At 48.4% G+C, this 19,762-nt stretch overlaps 1 protein-coding gene across 3 annotated transcripts in view; it reads right to left on the reverse strand.

The window, feature by feature from the left end:
- Nucleotides 1-376: 376 nt before the first annotated feature.
- Nucleotides 377-19,762, reverse strand: part of PITX1 (paired like homeodomain 1) — a 43,726-nt gene continuing 24,340 nt past the window's right edge. For 2 of the 3 annotated variants that reach the window (XM_081894445.1, XM_081894447.1), the window contains 3 exons: nt 16,660-16,809; nt 11,188-11,393; nt 377-2,342 (listed from right to left, as the gene is read on the reverse strand). In XM_081894445.1, coding sequence (XP_081750571.1) covers nt 1,809-2,342; nt 11,188-11,393; nt 16,660-16,809 — 890 coding nt within the window. In that variant the 3' untranslated portion in view covers nt 377-1,808. Of the gene's footprint in view, nt 2,343-11,187; nt 11,394-16,659; nt 17,378-19,762 lie in introns of those variants that run through there. The other variant, XM_081894446.1, reaches the window with a different exon arrangement.

Genomic DNA, 19,762 nt, shown 5'->3' on the forward strand with positions numbered 1-19,762 from the left:
TAAGTGTACTGTATTTAATATTGTAGCACTGAGATCACAATCTTGGAAACAATATCACTGGAATCTTTGCACTAAATATAGGGGACTAATTCAATGGCTTTGAGGCAAATCCCACGGTAAATTCCACGGGACTCAATTGCAATGTTCAGTATCAAAGTTATACTGATACTTGATCAATTTATGCACAGGCCACTCTTTCACTTGGTCTCATAGCATGTTTACATTTTGGGGCTCATTATATAAGAAGACAAAGGAGGAAAAGCCCACCACTACCAGACTGCAGTATTAAATGTAATATTCAAAATATCCTCTGGGATATTTTCTTTAGATTAGTGGATCTAGACATTAATATAGCTAGAAAGGAAGACCGAAAGCATTTGAAGAGGTTTTTTTTTATTATTATTCCCATGCTCTTAATTTTGAAAAAAAAATCACAAAAACATAACTTATAAAACAATATATATACTGCATCCTCCACAACAGCATTATTGAAACATCCAGCGTAACGGTTACCACAGGTGGGAATACACTGGGAAAGAAGTACCTTGTGCATTTTATATTACGTTTCTTTGTCATCTACAGGTAATAAGTACTGACAGAAAGAAGCAACAAATATGTCTGCAGGAAAACTTCATATGCGTTTTTAATGCGTATTAATAGTTAAAGATCATATTTATCATTTTCATAGTCATTTTAAGTATTATCTACATTTACATCATAACACCTTTTTAAGATTTCTTGTTTGGGCTCCTTGCTTTTTGTTCAGAGCTGGAAAAGCAAAGTCACTTTTTTCAAACATTTCCCCCAACCACGAGATTACTATACTCCTTTCCTTTTAAGATGCAGTATCGACGTTTCAGGATAGTCCTTTTCCGTATTTTAAACATTTCTGTCCCTAGATTCTCTAGGAGAATTCTTTCTTAATTAAAAAAAGAGCCATTTAAATAAGGATGAACGATAATTTGATTATCAGGGGTAAGACTTTGCAAAGGGGAAGGTCTGGGGTGGGGTTCTGCAAAGTTCCTTTTTAAAGGGAGGCGATTTAAAGAGGGATGTTTTTTTTTGGGGGGGGGGGAGATACTGCCGTCTTGGGAGGGAATAAACGAGAGAGAGGTAGGAACCTTTCCAGCCGCTTAGTGCTCGGCATGGCCGGCTCTCCACCGCTTTCAGCTAAAGAAACAAATCCCCATCGAGAGTCACTCATGCACGTGGAAAGCAACGCCGCCCACCCGACGGCCAAGCGCAGGGAAAGGCGAAAAGATAAACAGACCCTCCCTGAAGTGGTTGACCCTTGTCAGGATGACATTTGCTCCGCTTGAGAGTTCCCATCTTTCCATTGACCCGAAGCCCCGCCCCCTCTCGCCAGAGTCTCCGCCCCTTCTCCTGAAGCGGCCGGAAAAGCAAGCAAAACCCCACCCCGGAAACCACGCCTCTTCCCCCTCCCACCCTCTACCACAAAAAGCCCCGCCCACGACCCGCGCATTTCTTCGCTGGCGCGGTTTCTTTCCCCCCGCCCCGCCCCCTCTCCTCCCCGCCGTATTTCCTCGAATAAAGTGGACGCTTAGAAGAGGAAGTCCTGTGCAAGTTCAAGTAAACACGCATACAAAACCCGCATCATCCAGAGGAGAACGAAATACATTGCAACTCATCCCCGTGTTTCAGGGCCGGGCTGGGGCGTCGTCTGAACCCCCGCCTCTCTCTCCTTCTCTCTCTCCTTTCCCGTCGCCGCCCCGCCGCGCCCTTCCTCCTGCGGGGCTCCCTTGGCGCAGCCGCCGCCGCCGCGGTCCCTGTGCGGAGGCGCCGGCCCGTCAGCTGTTGTACTGGCAGGCGTTGAGGGTGGAGCCGGGGCTCTGCAGGCCGCTGTAGCCGAAGTTCGAGTGCTGCTTGGACTTGAGCCTCAGGCTGGCCAAGCTGGAGTTGCAAGTGTCCCGGTAGACGCTGTAGGGCGAGCCCGGCGGGCCGTAGGGGCAGGCGGGCGACGACATGGCCGTGTTGAGCGACGAGCCGCTCAGGTTGTTGAGGCCGGCGTTGGGCACGCCCGGCACGGCCGAGTGGCCCATGGAGGACGGCATGCTCATGGAGGGCAGCGTGCTGGGCGCCGAGAACATGGACTGCGCCGACGAGAGCGGGCTCATGGAGTTGAAGAAGGTGAAGCTCTTGGAGGAGAGCGGCGCCGGCGCCAGGCTCTTGGCGTGCCAGTAGTTGGACGGGTAGCCCGCGTACACCTCCTCGTAGGGCTGCATCAGGCCGCTGAACTGCGGCACGTAGCCGCTCTTGCACAGGTCCATCTGCTGGTTGCGCTCCCGCTTCCGCCACTTGGCGCGACGGTTCTTGAACCACACCTGCAAGGGGCGGACAGAGCAGGGCTTAGCAGGGGGCGGCCGAACTCCCCCGACGGCCGAAGCCAGGCACGCCTTTCCCCCAGGCACCCACCCACCCACACTCGCCAGGGCAGGAGAATCGTCATCTCAAGGTCGTGGGGTAGGGCAAAATATTCCAGCGTGCCAGGAGTTGGACTCAGGGGTGCCAACTTGAATAAAATATTGGCGGGGGGGGGGGGAGGAAGGCAAGTCACACCCCGCATAATTGATCATTGAGCCTGGATAGCTCAGTTGGTCAGAGCGTGGGGCTGATAATGCCAAGGTTGCAACAGTTGCATAGTCCTGCATTGGTCCCTGAGTTTACCATCTGCAAACAGGCGTTTAATGCTCACAACCAGCTCTCTGATTCTATGATCACATGAAGTGGCGCGCACACGCCATTTGAATTGCAATACTCATCAACAGGAGGGGCTCCCTCAAATATTTTATGGGGGGCAAAAGGCCCCTAGAAGTTGGCTCCTATGGTTGCACTAGATGACCCTGGGACATAGCTGTCAACGTTTCCCTTTTTTAAAGGGAAATTCCCTTATTCCGAATAGGATTCCTCGCAAGAAAAGGGAAAAGTTGACAGCTATGCCCTGGGATCCCTTCCAGCTCTTACGATTCTGATTTCAATGGCCTTATTTCCCCTGCGCCCCCCCCCCCTTATTACATGCCACCATTAAGCGGTACAGAAAATAATTAATCATAAGAATAATAATAGCATAGAGGGCTTCAGAGTTGGCTGCCAGCCCTGCTGTCCTAAAGTACGTCTCCCTGTGGCCCCCGCCGCTACGCGGTCGGAGCCTTTTTAATGGGAAGCGCTCAACAGATGAAACTGAAGGACCCAAGAAGGGTAGCATCAGATTCCAGGGATGGCCAGCTGATGGGTGCGCTTCAAGATGCCGTGGGCGTCCACTTCCCATCATCCCTGGCCTTTGCTGATGCTGGCTGGGGCTGACGGGGGTAGACAATATCTGGAGGATACGACCCTGGCAACGCCGGAGCTAGTTGCCTACTGGCCAGACCGATGCTTCTGGAAAGCGTCTCCGCTCAACTGAAGCTCGACTAAAGATGCCATTTAGTTAACAGCTAATATACTATCTCTCCGTTGTGGCATCTTCATGCCACATTATGGAATCACTTGGTGGAATTTCTGGAGGCCTTGCTAAAATGTAGCAGGATGGATATTTTCTGAAAACTACCGTAGAAGTATTCTGCCAAATGCTTTGCAAGGGTGCAACATGGTTTAAAGTAATAGTTGCTTCTGAGCTATTTAGAAAGGAAAAAAGGGACAACCAAAGTAAAGGGAGAAACACTTCGAGCATGTTCAAAATAGCTTTTCTTTCTCTAAAAGAAGAGCCATCAATGTTCAATAGATTTCTGCTATTTCTTTCTCCTTTAATCCTCCAAATATGAAAGAAATCTATGAGTTATTCTACTATCTTATTGCACCCAAATGCATTGCTCACCTGATCTAGCAATATAACCCTGGCACTAAAAATAGGTTTGGGACCACCTCTTAAGTTTATTGAAGTGGATATGGAAACATGAAGTTTATTTATTTTTAACAGTCTTTCATGTGTATGTTGCCTTGATGTTTTATGATATGATAGTGTCAAAACACTGTTTAGAAATTTAAAAAATGGATGGCAGAGGGTGACCGGAATGTTAAAAACACGCAGGATCAGCACATTAAACTGTTTTTTTTTAAATTCTCCACTGTATATAGACACCTATGGGGACTGTATATAGACACCTCCGTTTTATATAGACACCTACCAGTTTCTCAGCCCAACTTATGCATTTGATAAAAGTAAGCTATTGCCTTTAAAAGATTGCACAACAATGTCAGCCTTTAAAACAGGTGTGGGGACCTGTGGCCCTCCAGATATTGCTGAATTACAGTTCCCATCATCCCTGACCATTGGCTATGCTGGCTGGGGCTGGTGGCACCCAACAACATCTGAGGGCCTTAGGAGTTCCCTGTCCCTGCTTTAAAAGGGCCATGGTACTTTTGACCATTTTTTTGCTGCAAGCTAGCATGATTGCTGGTCTGGATTTTTTTAAAAGCTGAGCTGTCACTTGCAATATTTCTCATATTCATGCTGCTCCACTCCACTGGGAAAGCTGTTTGTGGATAATCTATTATGCCAGAGAGGCCATTCAGCCTCCCTCCGCCTCCACCCCCAGCCCTCCCAAAGGAACAGCTGGAGTTGAAGTCAATTGAGTAGAACCAAGAAGCCAGTGGAGTACAATTTGTTTCTGGGTCTCAGCTAGGGTCCAGTTCCTGTCTCTGGGGAGCAATTATCCTTAAAACTATGGCTGTGAGCCAGTTAAATAACGTTGGCTTTAAGAGGGCTTTTAATTGATTAATCAGCAAATGAACTAAATATAAATAAATATGCCAATTTCCAAAACCTCGGTCTAGGTGCCTTTCTGGGGATACTGAAGAAAATACATTGTCCATCTATTTGTGCCCAGTCTGAACTTATGACAGATTATAGATTTCCCTTATCAAGTTTTCCTGCTCTCCTTAAAAAAGCCCTGGAGAAAGTTGTCTTAGGAAGAAAACACTTCCTCAGAAAGGAATTCTGTATCTGCCCCCCCTCTCCCAAGCATGATGTCTTTGAGGTTCCATGCAATAAGACATGTAAGCTGTTTTTGTCCTTGCATAAATCCCTTCCTGCAGACTGCTGCTTTGGACGGGCATCCGATCTCTCTTCTCTCGATGATCTCCAAAATTTCAAACCCTCGCTTCCTTTCTCTGCAGAGAATTAACTACCCTTGACCATACTCTTGTTGTGATCAGGCCCTGGCTATGGCGGCTGGTCTGCTTTGTCCAATGCTAACGCTTTTAACAAAAAGCACACCAAAAACACCCTCCTTACAGATCATAAAAAGTGGGACTGGGCAGGTAGGTTTAAGGTAAACACAGAGCCAACCACCCCCTACATCCTTCGCCTTTCCATGGATGCAGCATCTGCCTTTGCGTTTAATATTCAGAATTTACAGCTTTGCTGCTGGAGAGCAAAAGGAGGCTGGTTGCTCCTGGGGTTTAATGTAAAAAACGGTGAAAGAGGAGGGGGGAGGGATCTGATGCAGATTTGTGGAAAGTGCATCTTTGGGAAATGCTTTGAGTTCCCTTTCATAAAAATCCAGGGCTCAGAGAACAGGAAAAGACACCCAACTCATAACCTGAAGCAGGACACAGCCGGATCTGGTTTAGCGTCCTGTTAAGAGACGGCAGATCTAATGGGGAGGTATGTCTTCCACGTGGTTTCTGCTACAGGTTAAAATATCTTCCCCTCCCTTGGTGGAAAATATCGGCCTCCAGAACTGCCTGTGTTACTGGTGGGCTGTGTGGTCTTTGTACAGGTCCCGGCTAAGGAGAGTCAGGGAAAGCAAGCAGATGTGAGACGACATCACATCCACCTGGCCTCTTAGAAAGTGAGCTCTTCCTCCTAACAGAAACCAGTTTTCCTTAAGCAAGGTCCTTCCAAAAAGTGGAATGGTTGCTGTGTCATTTCAGCCTCAGCCACCTACTTCAAAATTATGCATGTAGCTGATGCTCACCAGTGTCTGAGTTTAGGGGCAACAAACTCGAATGCTACATTAACAGGAGGGGAAAAGGGCCAGGGGATTTGTGAGGGGAAAAGGACCAGGGAGGAGGAAGGATCCGGTGTAAATATAAAAGAGGAAACGAAGAAAGGCGACACACTCAAAACCTGTAATTCATTTTTCAGAAGGTGCTTCCAGACAGGAATTTCCTGAAAATGAGGCTAATAGTTTTAATGATGGCTTCTAGACGTTTTAAAGGAAGGTCCTCTTAGCAAATTAAGGGTGGATTGGCAAAACTGAGTTATAAGGCTGCTTCTAAATATATATGTATTATCTACAGAAGGCTGAAGGAGGAGAAGAGTTGCAATGAATGGGAATGAATTCCCCGAAATTTTTCCTCACCAAATGTTCAGCTTGCCCACACGTCTATTATTGTTTATTTATTGATTTATCTACCTCTTACTTGCCAAAGTGGCTTCTGAGCTGTTTACAAGTATAAGCGCAATCACAAAATTTACTTGGGAGGAAACCTGATTTTTCTGGCTGCCCCTGAAAGGTTAAAAGCGGCATCTGCAAGCGACGTTTTTATTGGTTTGTTTTGTTCAGGTCTCAGTGATTTACGAAGGCCAAAGTGGGATTTCCGAAAACGGCCTTTCTTTTAGATTTGGACAGAAGTAAGGACGGGGCGATTCCAGCCGGATGAAGGTCCTAGAGTTTGAGGCTACAGTCTTACATCTCGCTTAGGGGGAAATTGAGCCCGTGGGGAGTGACACGCCTTGGCAAGAATATAGGAAGGTGTCCCTCGCCTTCCAGTGATCCTTAGGTGATCCACTTCGGCTGGATCGCGCCAAAACTAGACTAAACGCATTCCTGCAAAAATGCAGCATATTCCCCATCCTGCTCATGCTTTTTTTCAGACACACGTCCCATTGACCTCAGGGATACTTCCTCTCAAGTCACTGAGCTGACGGGGTTGCTGCTTAAATTTCAATCAATGCAAAAACGACCCATAGCCCTTTTTTTTAGCTTGTCACAAGAAGGGCTGCCATTTCGCGCCCAGTTCCCGGGGATTAAGCCGGGATTCACTTTTGAGGAGACAGAGCTTGCCTAATTGCATTTTCTGAAATAAATATCAAACCTCAGTTCTAATAGCCCGATCCCTAAGCCGGTTAAGCGCCCGTTTGTTTATTTATTTGAAAATAAATTAGCGGGGCTTCCTTTGCAAGTGCCACTTGGGGACAGAATATCAGCCTAACAGGGCGATTTAAGCAGACTGAGGAGGAGGTGGCTGAGATCCCATGCAGGCGTGACTTGAGAGTCACTCTGGACTTGGTGTGATTTACCCCCGAGTAAAAGTGCATCGGATCCGGCTTCACCGCGGTTTCATAAACCCCAGTACTCCAAGCTGACCTCCATCGAAGAATGCAGTTCCCTTAACGTTTTCCCGAGCTGAGTTTAGGCATATACTCCCCGATCGCTTCTCCTGCCCCACTGCGGTATACAAGCCCCTTTGGGGTGGTCGCCAGCTGGAGCCCATGATGACGCGGTTTTAAGAGGATGCAACGCATAACCATTGAACTGAATGGGCGTCTTGACATTCGCTTCCGCCCACTGTAGTTATGTCGCAAACTATCCTCAGCGGGGATTAAACGCACCCGCAGCTCTAGCGCTAGGAGGATTCATTCTCCCTACAGTGTAAGGAAGTATCCTGGGCTCATAAATGGGGGGTGGAAGAGGAGAAACAGAGAAAGAAAAGAGGGCGGAGAGAGAACCTCCAAAAAAGTCCAATAAACTAAAAATCCAAAGTTAAAAACAAGCAAAGAGAAAGTCTAATGAAATACTAATCCTCTCCCTACGGCAAGATATTTTTTCCTACCGGTTGGGGCAGGAAAAACTTTTAAAACAAACAAACAAACAAACAAACAAACAAACAAACAAACAAACAAACAAACAGAAACAGCCTCTTCAGTTGTAGGCAAGAGAGGCGTAAGAGAACATCTCTGTACTGATTTAGGACTATAATGATTTGTTGACTTGGGAGCCCAATGCAACTGGCCCTGGTAGCCGAGTTTACTCGGCGGATCCCGTCCGTGCTGCGCTAGAGATTCCGACCTACGCACAGACTTGGAAGTCGCGGATCCTTTGATTTCAACGAAATCTCTTGAAGCGAAACTGTGCTTTGGGGTGTGTTAGAGCTACAAGTTAGGAAAGATATTAATAATCAATATATCCTCTCCTGCCACCCTCAACATTCCCACACCCACAAGGCCCAGTCCATATAAAGTCAGCACCAATGGGATTGTTACTCCGATCCCGAACACTGAATTTGTAGTTTCTTTAATTCCAGAAGGACTTAGCGTTTTAGGGCCACGCGCTTGAAATGAACTCTCGCCGAAAGCGGGTCGGGCACAGTCAGGGAGACGGAGCCATCCGCTTAAAAAAACCAATTTTGTGAATTGGCGTTCAAACTGTTGGCGTTCAAACAATATGTACACGAATATAAGGAAGGGGTGGCCAAAACAAAGCGAAACAAAACAAACCGCACAGGAAATGGGGCCTTTTATATATGGTTCCCTGCTGGTTTTAGGGATTTTGCACAGCTCTCTCTAACACACACAGAGCACCCTCAGCGCAGCGTATCAAATGGCATTTTATTTCACCGGGATTTACTTTCACGCAGTGGGCACGATCCAGCAACAAACCCTAACTATGTTTAACTGAGAAGTCCGACTGAGCGCTATGTAATTCACCCTCGCGGATTATGTTTCCTGGGGAGAGTTAAGCAGGTCTAGGCCGCTGAATTCAATGTGACCTTCCAGGCCAAAGCAGGGCATCGTTGCTTGGAATTAAGTCTCAGTGAGCTCAGGTGAACCTGAACTCACAGTGATGCACCTTTCTGAAGTGCTTATTTTGGGCTGGATCACGTCCAGTGTTCTCCTCCAGGGCACTCCAGGACAAGCCTCTTCATTTATTTAAAATCTCCGCGTTCTGCAGTAATTTAAGTACAGCGCGCAAATGCCACGTTCTGTCCAGCCAGCGCCATTCACAATGCCCAGCACGTGCAAACGAGCGCTGCCCTTGCCTTCTCCTACATTAGTTAAAGGAGCGGTGTGGTCGCTCCCCTACGTAGAATGCGTAGACGCCAGAATGTGGGCCGGCGCTATACAGAGGGCTAAAGAAACGAGGCATTTCAGAAGGTGTCTCCTATTCTTTCCCGCCTCCGGTTTGTTTAAATATGCTTAAACTTAGAGCTGAAGTGCAGGGTTCTGTCCTGGACCGTCTGGACGTGTCTCCCGGTCTCATTGACCAAGTTAGCTGCAGTCTACCATCTAAGGAAATGCGCCAAGGAAACGCCGCGCAAGCGAAGCACCACCCAATGAAAGCGGCCGGGGCCAAGACTCCCCTGGGAAGAAAAAGAAACCCACAAGTTCCTCACTTCTAGATCAGACGGCACAATTGTTTTTGTTTTGTTTTGAAAGATCCTTTCCTGGCCCCATGAAAAAGAGCGCATTCATAAAGACTTTCTACCCGGATGCCTGGGCTCCCTCTCTCTCTCCCCCAGCAATCGCCCGAAGAGAAAATAGATTTCCTGCTTGGTATTAAATGGCTGCATTTAATTAATGCAGGAGAGAACAGCTCTCCTGGCCAAGATCCGCTTTTCCCATGCTATGGAAAAGGACAATGATCTGGGGCGGTCTCAATGATTTCAAGATTATTATTTGTTTACGGCCCAATCCTGGGCATGCTTACTCGGTTGAGCTTGCTTCTTAACGTTCGTAGGATTGCGCCTTCAGCAGTGCAATGGAGCAGGGATTTTGTTTTAAATAAAGCCTCGCCCGCGTTTCTGGAGGCCTGTCTCTCTAGTGGCTTTAAAGGGCCAACGACGTGCCAGGAAGGGCGCCTTTCCACTGCCGCCTTCTCCACCCCTGGGCCCGGGAGGCCTCGGGGCTGCTTGGATCCTGCACTCTGCGAATCCTGATTTTCTGCGGGAAATCGCCTCTGATGCGCCTCCAGGGAACTGACTCCAGCCCTGTGGTCGCGGCCTGAACTCGCCCCGGGATTTCCCCTCCACCGGGAGCCCGACGCGCAAAGTTTGTTGCGCGTGGATTATTTGGTCGTCAGGCGCCAATTGGGACCCGATCCCTCACCTCGTTTACTGTGCGCCACGCACGTTTTCACTGGGACTGGGTTTTGCTCCCCAAATCGCAGCCTCCCCGACCCCCACAACCCTTGGCGTATAGGGTGCTTCCTCGGATTTCCTAAAGCAGGCTTGGAGCTGGAGCTTAGCCGAGTCCACTCAGAAGTAAATCCCGTTTGGTTTCTTACTCCCGAGTAAAGCTGAGGCCGCTTTCGTGCGAGCCCGTTGCTTGGGAGTAAGCAGCGAGGCGCACGTCTAAGGAGTGAGTTGCGCGGCCCCTACACGACATTCGACGGGGACTTTCTCCTCCATGCAACCCAACTCTGTGCACGTTTATTCTGAAGCAAGTCTCCCTGTCCTCGGTGGGACTTCCTTCCCAGCAAGTGGGAATATAGGGCTGCAAAAATTACCTTGGTTAAGGAGATGGCAAGCACAGAGCAGGTCAGGCCCAGCTCAGCCTTGTTTACCTGCATGGAATTATGCATTTTGCTGCCTTTAGTACGTAAAGGTGATTCCTCCATTCCTGAAATACTTTCTCTTTTTTCGCTACTAAGGAGCTAATTCTAATTACAAGCTATAGGACTTCCCTTCTCTTTCTGTAGATCTTCCTAGCATTAGGTGATATCGACCAGAGATGGCTTAGGATCTGTAAAAACAAAGCACCCTTGGACAGTCCCATCAGCGCCAGATCCCCCGGTTCTCTTCCTCATCTTCCAACAACGGGCGCTTCCTCTTAACCGCCTCCTGCCCCAGTGGCTCCCTCTCCTCGGATTTCACCTGGGACTCCTCTATTTGGTAGACCGGTGTCTAAATAAGGCTCGAGGCTGCGCTCCTCTCCGCACAGGCGCACCTATCCGGGAGGAGAAGGCCGCGCTACCTCTGGAACAAACTTACTTGGAAGTCCGTCCCCTGGGACGCGCACATGGGGGGGGGGGGCTTACTTCCGAGAAAAGCTCTTTCTCGACCTGGGCTCCATCCGCGCCCGGCCAAGGGGCGGGAGGGCCCAGGGGAGTTGGCGACGGGCTCTTACGGGCTGCCTCGGGGTTGTCTTCCGGCAGGCCTGGGAAGTGGCCGGGTTGGTTAACCCTGGGAGGCGGGCGCCCGAGGAGAGCGCGGAGCGTGGCTCACCCTGACTCGGGGCTCCGTGAGGTTGGTCCACACCGCGATCTCCTCCCTCATGCTCATGTCCGGGTATCGGTTCCTCTGGAAAGTGGCCTCCAGCTCCTGCAGCTGCTGGCTGGTGAAGTGCGTCCTTTGCCGCCTCTGCTTCTTCTTCTTCGCCGGGTCATCCACGTTCCCGTCGTCGCTTTTCTGCACGCCGCTTCGCTCCTTTTCTGCAAAGGCAAAGGGCCGGGCATAAGGAGGCGAAATAAAGAATTACAATTAGAAAGGTTGGGGGGGGGAATAAAAATGTCCAAACTGCTTCTCCTAACTCCCTAGCCTAAGTCAGCGCCACCAAACTCTCCTTCGGAAGGGAATCTGAATGAAGTCTGGATTTGTAGCCCAAATCTTCCTCAAATGCATCTTTGCACAGCACAGCAGCGAGAGCTCCTGGACTGGAACCATCGCGTCTGTTTTAGAAAGCCTCATCAAACACAACCCAGAACCAAGGATTTTCCATTACAAAAGCAAAGGCCAATCAAGCCCGGATCCTGACCTAGTCTTCCTTTGACGCAAATGACAACAGATTTTGTTTTTGTTTTTGTTTTCATAATGGACTTTAAGAGAGTCAAGGTGGGAAAAACATTTCTTTAAAAGGCGTGGGAAACCTTTGCAAGCCATTTCTTTAGGCACTTTTTAAAAGTCTCTAAAAGCAATGAAGAATTCACATCGATTTTGTTGTTGTTTTTGGATATTTTCCTAGCAGGCAACAGGACACAAAATATACTCCCCACAAGGGGAAAGTTTGAATTTACTTAACCCGAAAACGAAGCCTTTCACACAACTGGATTAAATTTCTACTTTGGGAATTTGGATTCTGACAGTCAAATGATTTTTCAGTTAGGTAAAATTTAGAGCTTTATTTTTTATGGTTCCTTAAATAAAGGAAAACAACAACAGCAAAAACAAAATACATTTGATCCCACCTACACCTTTCAAAAATGGAAATTATATGAATTATTTTCAGTTTCGAAGTGCACACACAATTTAAGGCAAAACATAAGACCTGCTAGTTAGTTACAGTACAGCATGTACAACTGGTACAAGCTTCTATTGGCACATTACATCAAGACCGGGGCTTCACTCTACGACCCTCTGAAGTCAATGAAGGAAGACTTCGAGGGTAAGAGCGCCATTGACTTCAACGGGCAAAAATTAATCATATTCTGAACTCTGCCTGACATCCATAGGACTTTCAAGATGTCATAGGTATGCGCCCTGGAGTACAAGTATCCTCGCCTTCAATTGACTCGCTTCCGAATAAATACGCACAGGATCGTGCTGCCTGGGCAGTGATTAAATATATTGCCTTTTGCTGGTTCGATGTCTCCATATTTTTATTCCTGCTGAATAATATTAGTATATCTACTTAAATTATACAACGTTCATTTTATAGCAATGCATTCTACAATGAGGCGAGGGCGGCGGCGAAATCTATGGCTTCTTACTTCTTTAAAAGCAATATAAGAGGAAATACCTAGACAGGGCAATTTGATTTTAGTGAATTTCGTGGTTCACCGGAACTACGGTGCCGACATATTAATGTAGAAGAAACATATTTCAGACCGGCAAACTTTTTCTATCATGGAGCACGATCCTCTACTTGTTTACTCAAGAGAAAATCCCAGAGTCCAATTGGGACTTGCTCCCAAGGGGTTGCCTTCTGAGGTGATGCTTTGAGAGCACTAATCATTTCGTCTTAACTAAAGCTATTCAGCTTGCAATCCGTGGCAGCAAATATTAACCACTGAACCCAGCGGCACTTTCTTCCGATTATAAATGTTTAGGGTTGGGTTACCAGCGGTCTGTTTTTCTGCATCGATATATTCGTTCATTATTGCAGAGCTACTCCAATTTTACGGGCTTGCAAACCGGTTTTTTAAACTCATATTTTACGAAGTATTTTATCAATAGCCATAGACACGTGTGTTAACCGATGATGATGCGTTGCGCGTGTCTATCGTAGTATGCAACAGGAGTCCATATGCAAATCTTTTCAGGTGGGATTATGTGTACTCCACACGTAATCGACTATGCAAACGAAGCAAATATTATGAGAACCACCCATTTTACTCGACAACGCTTTTTAAAAAAGTAACATCCTCAAAATAAAAAAAAAATCCTTCCAGTAGCACCTTAAAGACCAACTAAGTTAGTTCTTGGTATGAGCTTTCGTGTGCATGCACACTTCTTCAGATACACTGAAATACTTCTTCAGATACTTCTTCAGATACACTGAAATACTTCTTCAGTGTATCTGAAGAAGTGTGCATGCACACGAAAGCTCATACCAAGAACTAACTTAGTTGGTCTTTAAGGTGCTACTGGAAGGATTTTGTTTTGTTTTGACTATGGCAGACCAACACGGCTACCTATCTGTAACATTATTTGAAGTCCCAGTGCTATGGCATTGACTTAGGATCGTCACGTTCTAATTTCTCTATGTATTGAAACGCACAAATTGTAATTGAATCCGTGCGTAAATATATGTACAACACATCAGTGTTTATGTAATTAACAAACCAAACCATAGCACGGGATCCATCAAACAGCAAGCACTTTCCTCCCATTGATTTCAAAGGTGAAATTAAAGCATACAGTTTAATCAGTGGGTGTGGGGGGCATCAGAATCCCCCCCCCCACTTTGTTTGGATCGGGAACTATGTGCCAATCTATAGAGCGAGAAGAATTCCGTGTGCTCCTAGCAGTGTGTGTAAGGCACGCACAACACGCATACAAACAGACGCACGCATACACCTCAAGGACTCACGCGAACAAGAGTGAATGCTCTTTAATTCGCATCTGGAATGTTTATCCTAAATCCAAGGCTTAGTACTGAATTAATTTCCTTGAAATGTATTTCCTTGAAACGTCGTTGTATGTATCGGGCAGTGAGGATGTGAAAATCCTAAATAAACGAGCTCTACTCCTGCAAAAAAACAACACCCCTCAATTCCCTTTAAGTCACCGATTCATGCCTATCCCCCGCTCTGGCTGTGCTTAAAATGACTCCTGCGTCCATCTGGGAGCTCTGAAAGCAAATAGGCGAGTTCAAACGGTTACACGGTTCAAACCCCAAAGTGGTAAATGACCTTATTGCAGCCTGTGATAGCCCTCTTTCCAGTAAGCGGTTTGCAAAGCAAACAAGGCCTGGAACGCGCTCGCCTCGTTAAAAGTTTCCTTGGTGGTGTCCAAGCCAGAAACCCATCGCTACCCAGATCCCACCCACTCCAGCCCCGGCTGGGCTCCTCCAGCTCGCCATCCCTGGAAAGAGGGTCCGCCTGGCTAGCAGCACAGGGAGAAGATTTTACTTTGGGATGCCTCCTCGAATTGGGAGAGGGCAGGAGAGCTGCCTCTGACACACACACACACACACACACACACACACACACACACACACACACTATATACATATAAATTATATACATATAAATCTTTGGAAGCGCCATCCATCAAGGCGATTGAGATCTTGGCCTTTGATTTATCCCTTTTGCCCGTTTCATTACAGGAAAAAAAAGGGGGGTCTGCCTTCTCCAACGGGCCTCTGATACAGTTTCAAATCATAACACACATTAGGCTTAATTGGTCTTAGCACATTTTTCCACTTAGAAGAAGTGAGAGGTACTTTGTGTCTTGGCGTGGACTAGCGCGGGCCCTGCTCGCTGAACCGCTTTGGGATTTATGAGCCACAGTTTAGGGGGACAACGACCACTGGGAAAGGTTCCCCCGCGCCTCTTTCCCGCAGCTCCCTCTCCCCGCACCAAGACACATCGGCCTTTCAGCCTAGGCCCGGCCGCTTTCAAACTGCCTTTGGAAAAGAAAAAGGGGGAAGGGGGTTTCTTTCTTTATTCCGTGACTTGGATTTAAGGCGCCTCCTTTGCGATGGAGCTGCTAAAACCGAAGCGCCCTGTTATTTTAAGACCTCGTCAAAGCGCCCAGAATCATCGATTTCCGTGGGGAAATCTAGAGGCAATAACGACCATTCCCAGCCCTGGTTTTTTTTACTGCTTTTGTTACACAAATTAGGTTTGTTTTAAGTTGTCCTGCTTCTCTTGATCCATTTTCCTTTGTCTACGGAGCTTATGCAGTGTATATGCAGTCTCGGTATCATCTATATTGTGTAGATAGCTGCGCGTGTGTTTTACAGATCCGTATGTCGAAAGTCACAACTGTATGCAAAGGAAAACGCACGGGGGGGGGGGAGGTTGTTCGAGAGTTATAAAAAGATACTTAAATTTAAGTGAAGCCAATATATGTATTGACCTGAAAAACGAGGCTGCGATCCTGTGCACACTTACGCAGAAAGAAGTGTGGCACAATGAACCTTGATCGCAAGTAGATTTGTATAAAATTGGGCTGCAAGTCCCAAAGGTTTCAGTAGATCTCCCTTCCAAGGGTGCACGCAGTATCCCGGCCATAACCTCTTCCTGTGCTCATTTAAGATTCCAACCCTCCCCATTCACTTCCAGGTTACAATCTGTCATCGAGGCCTCTAATCGTGGTTTAGGTTTCCAGGGATCTTAACCACAGAGCTCTGGAAATTAAATGGCAAGGCAAGGAATAGGGCCGTATGTACCGACTTGAGGGACACGGCCTGGGTGTCTGTGACTCTGTTTTGTGTTGAAATAAAAGATAACCTTTTCAGCGGAGGGGCTTTATTATATGCGGGACATCCGCCAAAATTGAAACAGGCAGACAGTTTGGAGGGGGAAGAAAAAGAAATCCGAAAGTCTCCTTAAAATAACTTTAAGCATTAACTTTAAGGCTGCGATTATACTACGAACGTTTACCTGCGAGTAAGTTTCAGTATAAGCATCTACACACACACACACAGAGAGAGAGAGAGAGAGAACACCACACACCCGTCCCCTTATTTTGGCATCTTCTAAAAATGATTTTTCCCTTTACGAATATATATTGTAACATAATCCAAGTTTTACGTGATGGGCAGCCTATGGAACAATATAGATTCTGAATGTCTGGATTTCTCAGTCTTTCTCTCGTGTACTCCCACCCTTCACCCCTCCTGATTTTTGATGGGTGCTCCCCCATTTTGACAGAGGGAGATATTTTTACATGTTGTACGGTTTCCAGGATGGAAAATAAACCCATCAGAGCTGACATGCTTTCAGAAACATTCTACAAAAACCGCAGTCGGAATGGCAGCTCTCAAATAAATTTATAGCACATAAATTTATGTGCGTGTGCAACGCCAATATTTCGCTTGGATGTGGAGAGCAATATACGACTATGTGTTAGAAAGTTTTAATCCCTCTGCGCCTCTTTCCCTTTCTGCATTCTGCATTCACCTATTTGGTTAAAAGACGTAAGTCCTCCGGTGTATCTTCCTTTAGTAAGGAAAGCAGACATTTGCCCTCTTTTCTTACGTGACGCAAACAGCCCCAAGAACGACGCCACTCGCAGGACGTCAGCCCTTACCTGGGACTTCGGTGTCGGACGATTCGCTGGCGGAATTCTCGATCGCTTCCCTGGCCTCGGACGATCTCTGCAAATGGAAGCTGGAAGCCATGTCGTGGGGCGCCTGGGGAGCTCTCAAGCCGTCGGGAACCCTTTCCAAATTCATCCCACCTTTAAAGGAATCCATAGCAAGAAGAAGACTCAGTGGTGCCCGCCTGTGCCTTCGCGGAGGCGCGCGCGCTGCTTTCCCAAGACAGGGCGAGGGTTATTCCACAGCGGTTGCAAAAGGAGAAGTCTGCTTTGGGGTTTTGCTCTGATTTTGACGGGTTAAATCCACTCGGCTCCGGGCTGGGCTTGGCTCGCTGCGGGACAGGCGGCGCCAAGCCTCGACGGGCTCTGGCTGCATATGCGGGGCAGTGGCAGCAGCCCCCCGCGCCAGCCAGCCCCTTCGATGGAGAGCAGGGGGGCCGAGCGCAGCAGCAGCAGCAGCAGCAGCAGAGCGCAGTGGCGCGAGGTGGCCGCTGGCGAGCGAGGGAGCTCCGAGTGCGCTGCCCGCGCCCGTGGGTCTGTAAGCTGCCTCGTAGCTCCTCCCTCGCCGAGGTTCGAGACCTCCCCGTCCCTCCTCGCGCTGAGATGCCTTCCCTTCCACGCTGGGCCGGCCTCAAGGGAGCTGCCTGCGAGCCGGCGGCCCAGGCGAGCGCTCTCGGGGGCTGGCGGCGGGGCGCATTTCTTAAAGAGACCGCGCCGGGGAAGGAGCGCTCTCGCCTCTCTCTCCCGGGTGGCTTGGCGCTGCTCTCGCTCTCTTGCCTCGCCTCCCCTCACTTGGCTTTAAAAGAACCGAGGCCCCGGAGCAGCCTGGAGCCAATCAGGTGGCTCCTCTTGCCTCTCGATCAGCGCCTGCCTCCTGCCAGTATTTATGGCGCGAGCCAAGGTCCCATTCCAGCCAAAGGGGACCTTCTGGCATTGACATCACCGGAGAGGGGGGAGGAGGAGGAGGAGGAGGAGGAGAGGGGCTGGGAAAAGGTAGATCGCCCCCACCCCACCCCCGCCAGTCTCCTCTAGGGAACGGCCATAGCTTTTAACCACATCCTACTGGAATCCACGAAGCCTCCCACCCCACTTCAGTGGCAGCATACGGCGCCCACTATTTGGTTGCCAGTGCGCATGCTCCACTTCAAAGGGGATTAGTTCCTTCCTAAGAACTCCTGTCCCAATTTACCTGTAAACGAGGCTGGTTGGAGACCAAGAGGCTGAGCCGCCAGTAAACGGGCCATAGGATCGGCTTGTGCGGCTTTTTTGGGGAGGCGGCGGCGGGGACGGGACAGTCCAAATTGATCCTTAAGACTTCCTTCCCCAAACCTGGGAGTGAGCCCTTCTGAAGACAAAAGGGTTTGCTGCTGAGCAAACCGGAACAGGATTGCTGATAAAAAAGTGGGGGCATGGGATGAGCTCCCAACACCATTTCGATGCTCACGTGTGGATTTGCTCGGGATTATCATGTCTCACCTTCCCAATAGAACTTTCTGTGCCGATAGGATTGCTCAAGCCTAAACGACTTTTAGGCACAGGACATAAGCCGCAAGAACCAGCCGGGGGTGTGTAGTTCTTTCGGATTAAATGGCGTTGTGCAAAACGGGTGTGCTATTGCTTAGGGCTCGTGGTGTAAGGTCAAAGGGAGGGGGGGAGCACGAGAACGAATTCAGCCGAGTTGCTCTGGTTTCGGATAGGGTGGTGGCATGATGTTCTAACTTCTTCTACGGGTTCGGAGGTCCCTCCGCGCCCCTCCATAAATTTAAGAGCGACAGAGAACATATTTCACCCCTGGATATAAATCACCATCGAAAAATCCAACTACAGTGTTGCTCAACAGATTTTAAATAAAAAGCAAATTAAAGTATTCATTAAGAACCCCACCAATTTGCAAGATAAAGCACCCCAGCCAAACACTCTCTCTGGGACTGATATACAGTGGTACCTCTGGTTACGTACTGAATTCGTTCCGGAGGTCCGTTCTTAACCTGAAACTGTTCTTAACCTGAAGCACCACTTCAGCTAATGGGGCCTCCTGCTGCTGCCGCGCCACAGGAGCACGATTTCTGTTCTCATCCTGAAGCAAAGTTCTTAACCCGAGGTACTATTTCTGGGTTAGCGGAGTCTGTAACCTGAAGCGTATGTAACCCGAGGTACCACTGTAATGATGGCGTGGAAACGTGGAACATAAGAAAGTTCTCAGTTTGTTACATATTATCTTTAAATATATCAGTGAAAGAACTTGCCTAGCTGCCTGTAAATTGGCGACCGGGGAGCGGAGTCGGGAAATAATTTGTTTTCATGCGGCAAGAAAGGCAACGCCTTCCCCCCCTGGCCATTTCTGGAGCCTTTGGGCTGAAGGTATAAGAATCCATGCCCCAGCCTCGCCCCCAGCCCGCATTGCCGTGAGGCTGAATAAGAATCTGCCCAATTGTTATTCTTGAAGGCCAGCCGGAGATTTCCTTAATGCGGATTTATTTGGGTTCAAAGAGAGGCTTTTCTGGCGGGATCCTACCATCACCTGCCTCGGTAAATTGCGGTGCCCCCAGTGTTGCTGAACTGAGTGATGGACTCATTTCTGAGACCCTTTGATCTCTTTAAAAAGTAGAGCCTTTGGGGAGTTTTCCCTCGCGAGGCGAAAACAGTACCGCTGGAGGATGCAGCCTTTGCATTCCGTGGGAATGTCTCCCGACCTTCCCGTGGCATTTGGATCGCAGCCCACTCGCACTGAAATTCTCGTTCTTCAAGTCAACCGGGAGGCCCATTAGGGATTGCCGCAACGTGCGAGGCTCTCATTCCATGCAACTTCGGGAGGACTACTTGGGAAACTGGTTGTCGATTACAGTTTGGAATATTAATCCCTTTTGCTCCTGTGGTTTAAAACTCGCCTCTCGGTTGCCTTCAAACTGGCATCCTAATCTCGCCCCATTTTGGAGCCCAGTGCCACTTTTGGGGCAGGCTGGATGATGATGGGAAGGTCGTAGCCGCCACGTGCGCGCGCGTGTATACATTTTGGTGACTCCCTAATGAGTTGTTTACAGATCTGTCGACCACCCTGAATTCACACACACACATCTCAGCCCGAGAGGCCAAC

This window comes from Podarcis melisellensis, assembly GCF_964234715.1.
Source record: "Podarcis melisellensis genome assembly, chromosome: 2".
In the NCBI taxonomy this organism is placed as follows: domain Eukaryota; kingdom Metazoa; phylum Chordata; class Lepidosauria; order Squamata; family Lacertidae; genus Podarcis; species Podarcis melisellensis.